This window comes from Leptidea sinapis, chromosome 13 (genome assembly GCF_905404315.1).
Source record: "Leptidea sinapis chromosome 13, ilLepSina1.1, whole genome shotgun sequence".
Lineage (NCBI taxonomy): Eukaryota > Metazoa > Arthropoda > Insecta > Lepidoptera > Pieridae > Leptidea > Leptidea sinapis.
In genome coordinates, this window is record NC_066277.1 from 2,871,990 (window position 1) to 2,885,926 (window position 13,937).

General features: G+C 37.2%; 1 protein-coding gene across 2 annotated transcripts in view; it reads left to right on the forward strand.

Annotated features, from left to right (window-relative positions):
* LOC126967762 (leucine-zipper-like transcriptional regulator 1 homolog) overlaps positions 1 to 13,937 on the forward strand; it is a 43,697-nt gene that overhangs the window by 18,714 nt on the left and 11,046 nt on the right. For both annotated transcript variants that reach the window (XM_050812439.1, XM_050812440.1), the window contains 3 exons: positions 2,237 to 2,432; positions 4,110 to 4,264; positions 10,538 to 10,716. In XM_050812439.1, the coding sequence (XP_050668396.1) occupies positions 2,237 to 2,432; positions 4,110 to 4,264; positions 10,538 to 10,716 (530 nt within the window). The remainder of the gene's footprint in view (positions 1 to 2,236; positions 2,433 to 4,109; positions 4,265 to 10,537; positions 10,717 to 13,937) is intronic.

Here is a 13,937-nt window from a genome sequence, read left to right on the forward strand (position 1 = left end):
CAGCCGCTAACGAGTGTTTTTTCTCATTCTGACTTAGGTCAATAGAAGAAGACAGAGTGAGAATTAGCACTGCTTTAAGTTAGCACACTATTATTAATAAGGGGGTTTATCTTCGCGGACGAAATCGCGGGCATTTGCTAGTAGGAAATAAAAGAAGGCGCCTTGACCAAGACGTCTGGGAAGAGCTTTTTTTTAAACTTTCCAGATAAACTGGCCTTCAAAACTAAGTATCACACTTTTAAAATTGGGATAACGTTTTAAGTTCACAAGATATACTTTCAAAATAAAAAGGACTCCAAAGAGAATTTAATTTTGTACATAAAAACTTTATAGTCGGTAACCTTCTTTTAAGAATTGGCTGAAAAAAAAACTTCAAAAACAAAACCATTCCTTTTTCAAAGTGGACGTTTCCGAATTACAATTTTACCATTCACATTTTTCTTTCAGTTTTAAATTTTTTTCAAGATCGATGGGTCTTGTTTTAAAAATTTATGCTAAAAAGCACATAAGATTTATTTATCATGCCTCTTTCAGTTGAAGAATGTGCTAGGATCATGGCTTTTCTGGAACTAGGCATCAGTATGCGTCGCACTGCAAGAATGGTGGGTGTGACGGTACGAACAGTCCAGAAGGTAAAGCGAAGGTACGAAGAGACTGGACACCATCGGAGGAGACCTTGTAATGGCAGACCCAGGTGTACCAGTGCCCGAGAAGATCGTTATATTATTTCCACTGTGTTAAAAAATCGCCACCAATATGCAGTTGAAGTCCAGCAACAGCTACTTCAGACCCGGAGGGACTACATTAGTGACAGTACAGTGAGAAGAAGACTTGCTGAAGCAAATTTGAAACCCCAAAGACCAGCGAGTGGCCCAAAACTCGAGAGACAGCATCGAGTAGCAAGACTGCGATACGCCCGTGAACACATGCAGTGGGATGAAGAAGAATGGTCAAGAATTTTGTTTGCAGATGAGTCTCGATTCTCCCTTTACACTTCTGATGGAAGGCGAAGTGTTTACAGGCGACCTGGTGAGCGATACCTTCAAGCCTGCATCTCAGAAAGAGTCCAATACGGTGGAGGTAGTGTACATGTATGGGCTGGCATATCTTCAGAAGGTCGCACAGAGCTAGTAGCCATAGAAAATGGCACCCTCAAAGATATGCTCAAGAGATTCTCAATGAGTATGCAGGGCCGTATTTAGCAAATATGGTTGATGGATCGATGCTGATGCATGACAATGCCCGGCCACACACGGCTCATATCGTACAAGAGTATATTCAGGAGGTCGGTATCAGCGTGATGGCTTGGCCATCAAGAAGTCCTGATCTCAACCCGATTGAACACGCCTGGGATGAGCTTGGGAGGCTAATCAGAAATCGCAGACCACCACCTACTACCCTCAGGGCACTAAAGCAGGCCCTGGTAGAAGAATGGGAGAATATTCCCCAACATCGGCTCCGAAACCTAGTGTTCAGTATGCCAAACCGGCTCGAAGCTGTAATCAGAGCTCGAGGCAATACCAGTTATTAAAAATTAAATAACATGTAATACATTTTATTTGAATTTTTTTACACTAAACTAAAAATGTATATTTTCATTGTTTTATCTTTTTTAAGTTAAAAATGTTACTAATGTATAATTTTAGTTTCTAAGAATTAAAGCCTATAAAATTTGCAACAAAACGTTTTTAATCTTAAATCTCTACCTTCTATAGTTAAGAAAAAAAATTAATTTGAAAAGTGTGATACTTACTTTTGCAGGCCAGTGTAGTTTATACATAAGTTTAATGTTTACTTTACTTTTTATCTTTATTTATGAAAATTTATTGAAGTAGGCGTTACTTTGCGGAAATCCATAATTATACAAATGATTTGAGTTTTTCTTTAGTAATCAAATATTGGCGGAATTAATACTCAAAACATTTGGATCTTTAATTATATTAGAATATCATTAAACCTTTTTGTTTCGTATATATTTTCGGGTATTTTGCCTTTAATACCATATAATTATCCATAAATTTTGACTTTTCCTTAGTGTTAATTCCGCCAATATTTGTCTTTACACTATTCGACACGAGGTGTCCCCAGGAGACGTTGACACGCCAAACTCTGGCACGAGACTCTCTCACTCTTGAGTCTTTTGGATAATTATGGATTTCCGAAAACTAACGCCTACTTCAATAAATAAATAAAAAACTTATTATTATTATTTTCGTTATATATTTTGATTTGATAGATGAAGACCCAGCATCCCCGGCCACGATATTACTGGTGATGGAAGTACTTCGTCTAGCTCTCAGGCTGAACATACCCCGGCTGAGGGGTCTTTGTGCTCGGTACCTGCGGGCTAACCTCGGCTACGAGAACGTTCTGCAAGCCCTCCATGCCGCAGACCACGCCAACTTGCAGTCTATCAAGGAGTACTGCTTGAGGTGAATACAACTATAGTAAGAATAACCAAGTATAGAAACTAAACATCAGTTTGGCGTGGCCAACATGAGACAGATAATATCCTATACATATAGGTACATAATATAAAACAAGTGTTCTTTTACTATCACTTTTACATAGTAAAACACAACATCGCACCATATTTCCTTCGATTCTACTTAAAATTGTCACTCATGTTGAATTAATAGTGGATATTTCACACGTTTCCTAACAATAATAGCTTATTTTTATAGACGCAAATAAAAGTAAACAAATTATCTGTGCAGCGCTGTCAAGTTTGTTTAGCACACCGGGTGTGCTGACCTTGAAAAAACCGGCGCGCATGGCGAAACAAAAAAACTTATCACTCTATCTCATTTCTTTACAGACTCGCATAAGTTTTTCTTTTTTCCCTTGTGAGTGAGACGGAAGCTATCAATTAGTCTAGTTGGTCTATGGTGTTTGTACATTTTCATGTAGAGTACAAAATGTATAATCAAATATTTTTATTCAAATTCAAATTATTACTTATTGAAAGTAAAAAACTATCACCCATTCCATAAACAATGCCTCAGCCCTGAGAAGAATGGGGGCAACAAACTCAGCGGGGTTTTTTTTTCATCAAAAAATATGTTTACAAATTACTATTGCACAATTAAACTTATTATTTAATAGCCTGAGGGCCGTCGCTCCATTCTCAATCAGTGGTATCATTAAGAAAGTCATTTATGTTAGGTATAGTTTGTACATTTTCATGTATAGTACTTATTGAAAGTCAAAAACTACCACCCATTCCAAAAAGAATGCCTCAGACCTGAGAAGAATGGGCGCAACAAACTCAGCGGGTTTTTTTTTACATCAAAAAATATGTTTACAAAGTAATATTGTACAATTAAACATATTATTTAATAGCCTGAGGGCGGTCGCTCAATTTAAATCTGTGAAATCATTAAGAAAGTCATTAATGTTATAGTAACCTTTACCACACAAACGCTTTTTAACAATTCTTTTGAATATCTATATATATGTATTAGTACTAGAGTCCGGGCGCTAAAAAGGAAGAATTTCGTACGCTCACCTGTTATTACCTGTCTCTGTCACTCCCGCGTAAATATAATGCTTCTCGCTCCCACAGATGCAATGGCTGCCGTACTTGGCAAAGGGAGGCTCTTTTGCACAGGATGCCGGCTTGATTATGAGTACCACAACGGCATTTTTTTCTGCCATGAAGCAGTAATGTGTAAACATTACTGTGTTTCGGTCTGAAGGGCGCCGTAGCTATTGAAATTACTGGGCAAATGAGACTTAACATCTTATGTCTCAAGGTGACGAGCGCAATTGTTGTGCCGCTCAAGCTTTTCAAGAATCCTGAGCGGCACTACATTGTAATGGGCAGGGCGTATCAATTTCCATCAGCTGAACGTCATTTTCGCCTCGTCCCTTTTTTCATAAAAAAAAATTGTATTCTGGTATTTAACATGATGTAGCTTTTGACGATATTCCGATAGCAGGATGTTATTTTCATACTAATACATCATTTTAATGACATTTACATGTCAAAGTTGAAAACAAAATGGCGACTTCTTAGGTGCGTTCTTTTTATTAAACTTAACAAATCGTAAAAGTATTGCATTACTATCGAACGTTAAATTGGAAATATATGTTGGATTAATTTTCAGGTTCGTGGTAAAAGATTACAACTTCACGCCAATTGTGATGTCGACAGAGTTTGAGCAGATGGAGCAGAAGCTAATGGTGGAAGTGATAAGACGCAGGCAACAGCCGTCTTGTAAACAGCCAGCTGTCAACCATGACTGCGAGGAGGAGATTACTGGTACTACTGATGATAAATAAGCAGTTTTAAATTGACAGATTATTAAACACGTCATAGCAACTTACTATACATATCACTGACCTTCTACTATTTACCACTGGACTGGCGGCTGTCAAAGTGCTTTTGAGCCTATTTGATATTCGCCATTTTGGCGCTGTTGGCCATGTAGTGAGAGTCTGCGGTACTAAAACTAGTGATGACAACCGCAGCTAAACAAACATTGATAGGAAAACTATTTACATAATAAAATTGTGTACTTCATTATTGCGTTGATTCCTGAAGTATAAATAACACGGAAAACTACCGAAATTAATTCAAAATGCAATAATACTTCAGAGTACTATACGCTTCTCTCGCAGTCATTTATGTTATATGTCAAAATTAGTTCTCTGCACGCTCGCGAGTGGCGCTTCAAATAGGCACAAAAAATTTGTTGTCAAACATATGGAACAGCCTGTCCAGTGGTATTTATACAGGTAATTTATATATACTCATACATCTTTTGTGTTTTTTTTTTATTTTACTGTGTGCAAGCGGTTAATAAACCTTCCATAAATTATTTGTAGAACACAGAGGCTGTGGATATTTTTTGTTAAAGTTTAGCATGAATGCGTTTCTTATGGGAGAGAAGGACAAACCATGATGAATAACCTGATATTAAGTGATCACCGCCACCCACATTGCAGGAGCAATAGCAGAGGAATCACATATTGTATCCAGACGACAGCAGAGTATGCGGATAGTGCGGGGCCCGTTCTAGCGTGTCATGAAGGCATAAAAGGCATTTATTTTCTCAAAATTGATTCCTTTAGAATTCTTTTTGATGTCATTTCTAACATAACTACCAGATACTACTACCGCTTCGGAAACAACTGGCGCTCTGAGAGAGAAGAAGCGGCGCAAGAAACTCTCCCAGCATTCCTTTTTTGCGCTCATTTCAATAAAAATATACAATATTGTATAGTCATTTCTATCGCTATAAAATAATCATAATCTAGTCCCAGGCTGTCCGATCACTTAGATATTCAGCTGTGGAGTAATAGGATTTACGACAGAGCCATATTTTTATAAAACATTTAAATTTATTTATAGATAATGCCTGAACAGTGGCTCGGACTTTATTGTAGAAGTGTATACATTTACCATTAAAGCTATTATGTGTCTTATGATGATGATGTCATGTTTCCAAATGGTATAAAACGTATGTAAACATTTTCATAAATGTAATAAATAGCACTCAAAACATTTAACAACTCCTATCATTTATTATCAAGTATTTGTGTTTGTAAATATTTTTCAACATTTGGAAACATGACTTTTTGTAATGAAAATAAGGGGCAAGACGAGCAGGACGTTCAGCTGATGGTAATTGATACGACCTGCCCATTACAATGCAGTGCCGCTCAGTGTACTTGATAAGCCCGAAAATTCTGAGCGGCACTACAATTGCACTCCACACCTTGAGACATAAGATGTTAAGACTTATTTGCCCAGTAATTTCAATGACACCATGAAACCGGCGCGGAACACACTAGACCGGGGCCCTCTGCTCATACTCTGCTGTCGCCTGGATTCAATCGGTGTGATTACAAAAAATATTTTTTTTATTATTTATTATTACAAGGAAACATAACAAGCACGTCATAAGAACTGAACAATATAGGAAAGAGATACAAAATATAAATATAGATGCGTCCTAACACATGTTTCACAAATACAAGAAAAATCACAAACGCAAACATACACAGAAGTAAGTAATTTAATTATGCGCATTGATACAAAATATGTAGACAAATGAAATTAATTAAACTTGGGGCAATGATAACAACGATTTTAATTCTAAACTGTGTCTGAACACAGCAGGGGAGCACGAAAATATGTCGATGTCAAGAAAACTATTGTTGTAAGATTTACACATTCTGTGTAATGGCGCGCGAAATCCAATGTTTGTTCTTGGGGACGATAGCTCAAAAGTAATGCATGAGCGAAGAGACCTGGCTGGGACCTGAAAGCCTACGAGACTGAGGAGCTCAGAAGATGTCAGCTCACCAGTACATATTTTCTTTATAGTTACACAGTCTGTTATAGTGCGGCGCTGACATAGCTGAAGAAAGTTTTTTTCAAGCAACAAACCATTATAGTGGGCTCGGTTTCCTTATACACGATAATTTAATGTGCGTAGGAACTTTTTTTGAACAGTCTCGACTCTTTTTTCGTGGACCGAGCAAAAAAGATTCCATATTGGGCTTGCATATTCTAGTTGGGGTCGCACGAGGGACTTTAAAAGATATGTGTAAGTACACTTGTCCTTAAATTGCTTATATATATTTTTAATACAGTTGCTCAAAAAGTGGCGTATTGCAGGGACGTACAGCGTTCGGGATGTGGGCTATTACATACTCGTGTTTTTTCTTTACCTTTTTCCGAACTCGTGCTTTCTCTTTCCCAACTGTCAAAATAATGTATATTAAAAAGCAAAAACCAACCACGAAGTTTTTACAAAAAATATTCATAGAAGTTTTTATGATTCATGCAAATATTTCTAAAAAGAAGCAACTAATTTGTTTCGACATCAGATTTAATGATTTGATTCAATGAGTTGGGTTTCATTTCTTATAACATTTATAAGAAATAAATGATTGTATTAAAATAGTTGTTCAGTACACGTGCGGAACCGTCATTGCAACTTGTTCCGACTGTCAACCCTCACATTCGGAGACATTAGTCGGAACTCTTTGCAACGACAGGCTTTCCGCACTCGTAATGAAATATACTATTAACATGGCTTATACACGTGTTCTGTTAAAAAGTGTCTAACTATTTAAGCGACGTCTAAGGATTGACGCTAAACAACAGGTAGACACGGATGTTTAATAGAACATTTTTAAAACAAGTGTTCAACACGTGTGATAACAAATGTTTTATTTGGGAAAGTTTAAGTGTGGAAGCACCATAGGTACGATTTATAGATCTTAATATTTGAAAGCAGAATTTTATGAACGTTGCGGGACTCGAATCCACGACCTCTGGCGTTCCGTGCCAGTGCTCTGCCAACTGAGCTAACCGTTCCAGTGACGTATCGTCATAAAATCTTGTATGCTCCGTTCAACTCTCAGGATGTGGCTACAGGATCTACTTTACAGTTGATAACCTGCTCAACCCCAATATGTGCATATTAGGAAATTGACTTCGCTCTTGCAAATCTAAACAATTTTTTATGTTTTTTTAAAGTGATAACCCTCACTTCTAGGATTAATACACAAATAAAATTATATACAATTTGCATACAAGATTTTATGACTCGAACGGTTACCTAAGTTGGAATAGTACTCGCACGGAAGAGAGCTCGTGTCGAGTCCCGCATCGTTCATAAAATTTTGTTTTCAAATTTTATTTGAGTATTGCAATCAATGACGTTCTATGGACATTCATTCGCAGTCTGATAGCGGGACGGCAAAAGTGTGCTTATATTGTCTTTAAGACATTGTCTCCTCATTCTCTGCTGTCGTCTGAATACAATATGTGATTCCTCTGCTGTTGCAGGAGAATGTGGGTGGCGGTGATCACTTTACATCAAGTGTTTCATCAGGGTTTGTCCTTCTATAAAAAAATCATTCATGCTAAACTTTAACAAAAATATTCACTGTATTTTACAAATAATTTATGGAAGGTTTTTTAACCGCTTGCACTTACTTGAGTTGAATAAAAAAAGAAAATTATAAAAATAAAAACGAGAGATGTATGAGTATGTATCACTGATCTGTATAAATACCACTGGACAGGCTGTTCCATATGTTTGACAGCAAAATTTTTGTGCCTATTTGAAGCGCCACCCGTGAGCCTCCAGAGAACTAATTTAGACGTATAATACAATTGGCTGCGAGGGAAGCGTATTATAGTACTCTGAATTATTATTGCATTTTGAATTTTTTTACAACAAGATCCCAGAAAATGTTCAAAACAAAAGTATTATGTTATTCAAAAGAATTGTTAAAAACGTTTGTTTGGTAACGGTTACTATAACATAAATGCCTTTCTTAATGATACCACAGATTGGGAATGGAGCGATCGCCCTCAGGCTATTAAATAATAAGTTTAATTGTACAATGTTACTTTGTAAATGTTACTTTAATTTTAAAACATATTTTTGATGGAAAAAAAAGCCCGCTGAGTTTGTTGCGCCCATTCTTCTCAGGCCTGAGGCATTCATTTTGGAATGGGTGGTAGATTTTTTGACTTTCAATAAGTGATTTCACATCCTATTTTGAATAAAAATATTTGAATTTGAATTAATTTTCTCACACACTTTTCTCCTTAGTCGTCTGTCAACTGTCACTTTCCGAATCGAACCTAAATTGAAAAAAAAGGATTGTGTGGTTTTATGAAACCACGGTAAAAGTGAAACTTTTTTTTTCACAAGATAGACATTTAAACTAAAAATTTTTTGGAATAATATTCCAGTAAGGGTATAAAAATCGCTTAATAAATCTTAATTTTATACTTGGAAAATTGGAATGATAATGGGAAATAATAAAAACAAACAAAATAGCGTGGAGCACTGGCACAAATGATTAATAGTCTATACACTACACGGTCAGCTGCTGCGAAGTATAGGCGCCGCCCGACCGTCACGCGACATGCAACACACAGACGCAAAAGTTTGAGACGATGTAATAAAAATTCCACTTTAATAAATGTCTTACATTGCTGTCAATAAGTTGAACAATAATATTTTAAGCAACTGGAGTAAATGCGGCAATGTATAGATAAAACAATCGATGCTTATTACGGTGTGATTTGTGGCATGTCCATATTTCGGCTTTGTTTTTATGTGACGTGCGTTGTCTATGTAATGAAATGAATGACATTTCATTAATTTGAATTTGCTGCGCTTCGCTATGTTGTCTGTGGAAGATGGTGCATCGAAGTGACGTGTGAACTATGATAAGATGACGGATAACACTTACGGCCGTTCCCAATATTCAGGGTATGTTCCGATATGCACTGCGACCACTGTACAGTGTGACGTCAATTTAGTATACTGTGAAGCCGTTCCTTTATAGCCAGTTATACTGGTTACTATTTGAAACGGAACGCAATCCCGTCTACTATCAGCCAAATTTTTTTGACGCAGCATTCAAATGAGTGTATTAAACATTTCTAGTTCATTAAAAAAAAAAACTGTTATTGGAGTACTGTCAAATTAAAAATAATTGGGATTAAACTGTAGGTATTGTTAATAAAACGTTAGGCACTCGAGTGGTTTTGACTGATCACGTGATCAAAGTACGAGCTTGCTGCGAGTACCTTACCTCGAAAACGCCAGTGTTCATAGTAGAATATGGCGGCGATTTATGACGTCATATATTTCCCTAGGGTACTGCGGCAGTATACTGGCAGTCCATAACGGAATGATTTTTTCTAGAGCGATAGCACTGTGCAGTGCTCGCAGTGCATATCGGAACATACCCTCAGTCTATCTCTTACTTGAGATAAAAATCGTAACTATCGTTGACTTTTCTGATCCAATGAACTTATCGACGGTAACTCACCTTATTCGTACACGCTGTCTGTCAATGGGACGATGTATAGCTTACCAGCCCAGTCCCAATATAAGGCGATAAGAATGACTTATCGGGTATATTGGGACAGCTTCAGATTATTGACAGCTAATTACTGACAGTAGAAGGTAGTAATTTATATCTGTCTGTAGATAGTATATTGGGAACGGCCGTTAGTTTATTTTGTGCATTTTATTGTGATAAAAACTTATCGAAGGATACAATTGAGGAAGCGATATTAGTGAACTTTATATGTCGTCTCTTTGTATTTTCAGGTGAGATAGAAATGTAATTGTCATAACTTGATAAATTGTTGTAATATTGTGAAAGGCGTTTCGAATAAAACAAGCAAGACAAATGAGCGTACGGGTCACCTGGTGTTAAATGATCACCGCCGCCCACAATCTCTCGCAACCAGAGGCATCACAAGAGCGTTGCCGGTCTTTAAGGAAAGTGTACGCGCTTTTTTTTGAAGGTACGCCATGTCGTATCGTCTCGGAAACACCGCACAAGGAAGCTCATTCCACAGCTTTGTAGTACTAGGAAGAAAGCTCCTTGAAAACCGCTCTGTGGAGGATCGCCACACATCCAGATGGTGAGGATGATATCCTAACTTGTGGCGTGTCATGCGAAGGTGAAATTTGATGATCCTCAATAGTCAATGATTGCAATTTACCTACGAAATAAAATATATTTGATTTGATTTGATCAGGCACAACTCTCGAGCAAGATATGTGCGTTTTCGTGAGCGGCGGGGGTTCCGACCTGGCGGACGTTAAGTTGAGAGTTGGGAGCTCCATGAGGCCCGCGCACCGTTCCATATTGGCAGCACGGGCCGCCTACTTCGAGGCTATGTTCCGCTCCTTCTCTCCGCAGGACAACGTCGTCAATGTAAGTGATATCACCAGTGGGAGGCTCCTTTGGAGGGAGGATCGTGCGAGTGATAAACTCAACTCAACAACCAATAATATGCAAAATGTTTGCAATAATAGACATTTTGCTTATGATTGGTTTATACAAATGATTTAAGTTTTCTTTAGTGTTAATTCCGCCAATATTTTAATTAATAATTTATATTTTCTCTTGATTGCTGAACACCTGAATACTGTAAGATCCATTCAGTTTGTCTTCGTGTATTTATATCTATATACTTGTATTACATTTGTGATTTTTTTTTTTGTATTTTTGTTCATTATTTGTAACACGCTTATAGTCTCTCATATGCGAAAACTGTAAATGGTTAATAGATGTATACTTTTTTAAACCTATTTATGTCATGTAATACTGTTTGTTTTCCTAATAAAATAAAATAAATTAATAAAATATTTGTTTTTAAACAATTCGACACGTGTTTCGGCTCTAGCTCACGAGGCACGCTCAGGACGTGTTGTCTCGCCAAAATCTGGCACGAGACTCAATTTTTTGACTTGATTTTGGCGAGACTACACGTCCTGAGGATGCCTCGTGTAGAGGCGAAACACGTGTCGAATTGTTTTAGAATCAAATATTGGCGGAATTAACACTAAAGAAAACTTAAATCATTTGTATAATTATGGATTTCTGCAAAGTAACGCCTACTTCAATAAATTTTCTATGATTTATTTATTCGGATGTATAACCACTGGACGATTCTAGTTGACATAGGTATAACGCCTACTTAGAGCATCAAGTAGTCTTAAACCGTCACTGCTTATAGACAGTGGTTTTGTGGAAATACACCCGACTGTCAATTGTCTAATTATCTTTCTTGTCTTCATTTTACCGATATTAAAAGTGTTAAATTTGTACAAATGATTTGAGTTTTCTTTAGTGTTAATTCCGCCAATATTTGTCTTTAAACAATTCGACACGTGTTTCGCCTCTACTCGAGGCGTCCTCAGGACGTGTTGTCTCGCCAAAATTTGGTACGAGACTGGCGAGATTTTGGCGGAATTAACACTATATAAAACTCAAATCATTTGTATAATTATGGATTTCCGCAAAGTAACGTCTATTTCAATAAATATTTAGTGTTAAATTTGATAATGAAACTTGAAAGACTCATCAAGTTTTAAATTATCATTCTTGAATAAATAAAATTAATATTTAACTAATATATAACTGCAAATCGGTACCGCTTGAGTTTCTTCAAGACACAATTCCGAGCATGACTTCTATTGCACTGATCATCCTTAGATAAGACCAAAACCTAATAGTGCTTGCAAACTACTCCTTATATTGTTGGGAATGCCAGTGGGAGGCTCCTTTGCATATAGGATGCCGGCTAGATTATGGGTACCGCAACGGCGCCTTTTTCTGCCATGAAGCATTATTGTGTTTCGGTCTGAAGGGCGCCGTAGTTAATGAATTTACTGGGCAAATGAGACAAGATAGTCTCAAGGAAACGAGCGCAATTGTAGTGCTGCTCTTATTTTTTGGATTTTTCAAGAGTCCTGAGCGGCACTGCATCGTAATGGACAGGACGTATTTACAATTAGCTGAACGCGCTGGTCTTGTTATTTATTGTCATAAAAATAACAGTTTCTGGTGTACCTAAGTGTCATAAAAAAATGTAATTGATACATGTATGCGCGCGTGCGTAGGAAAAAAGGGTTGATATTATATTATTCAAATTGCGAAATCAGTTATGGTTAAATAATATGCCGACGTAGGCTGAGTACCTAGGCGCGATGGTCTGCTGAGCTGAGGGCCCCCGCCAGTCCTCTAGGAACTCCTGGTGCTAAGGTGCGTGCTTCCTGTCGGCGTGTGTAGGAATAGTAGATTGTTAACCGAGGGTCGAAATAATCAATTCCCGAGGTATTTAGATGTTATAGTCCGAGTAGGAATTGATTCTTTTACCCGTGTTAAACACTCTACTTTTCATTTCGAATATGAGGAAAATAAAACTAGTTGTTTATCTAAACTATTTATTGATAATATATAATAACTAGCTGACCCAGCAAACGTTGTATTGCCGATATTAAAATCGCGATACAAAAGTAACTGTTGATTGTAGATGGGTGAAAATTTGAAGTTGTATGTATTTTTTAATGCTGACTCATAATCAAATAAATTTAAAAGAAATGTCAGAAAAATATAAAAAAAAAATTCGTGTGGACCCCTTAACATTTCGGGGTATAAAAAAAGATGTTGGCCGATTCTTAGACCTACTCAATATGCTCACAAAATTTCATGAGAATCGGTCAAGCCGTTTCGGAGGAGTACGGGAACGAACATTGTGACACGAGAATTTTATATATAAGATATTAGTAGTACCTATTTAAAATTGATTGTCAAATAAGGACAATTTATGTCGACTTTTTAAATTTTAAATATGGAACTCTCCGCGTAATTGTTGCGGCTTATTCCGCTCAAAGAAGTTTCGCTAAGTTCACACTGGCTGTTTAGAAAGTCACATGGCCGCAGCATTTTTTTTTAACAGCTGACAGCAGTTCTATTTTTAAAGTTCATTCCGGCCCTTAGGTGGGAAGTAATTTGTATGAGTTTTTCCCTCTCTATGGAGGGAAGCAGCATTTTCCACCCAATAATCAGATCAAAACAACATAACTTTCCGAGTATGAGAAATGAAACTTCACTTCTGACCCGAATAACTATCGCCCTGTTTCGGTGTTGCCGACCCTTAGTAAAATTTTTGAAAAAATTATTTTAAGCCAAATACTTACTCACTTTAACACTTATAAGTTACTTCATATAAAACAATTTGGCTTTACTACGGGACGGTCGACTACGGATGCTGGTGTTGAACTTATCAGGAATATTTTTGAGGCCTGGGAGGAATCACAGAATGCACTTGGTATCTTCTGTGATTTATCTAAGGCTTTTGATTGTGTTCAACATTCAACGCTGGTCAAGAAGCTATGCCACTATGGTATAAGAGGATCTGCACTCGATCTTCTGATGTCATATTTAAATAATAGGATTCAGAGGGTCGAGGTGAACGGCAGGAGATCTCCTGGGACTCCTCTCAGTATGGGGGTACCACAAGGGTCTATTCTTGGACCCTTCCTCTTCCTAATTTATATAAATGATCTAACTAACCTTGTAGAAAAAAAACACAAGGTGGTATTGTTTGCGGATGACACTTCACTTATATTCAAAGTGAAACGAAGCCA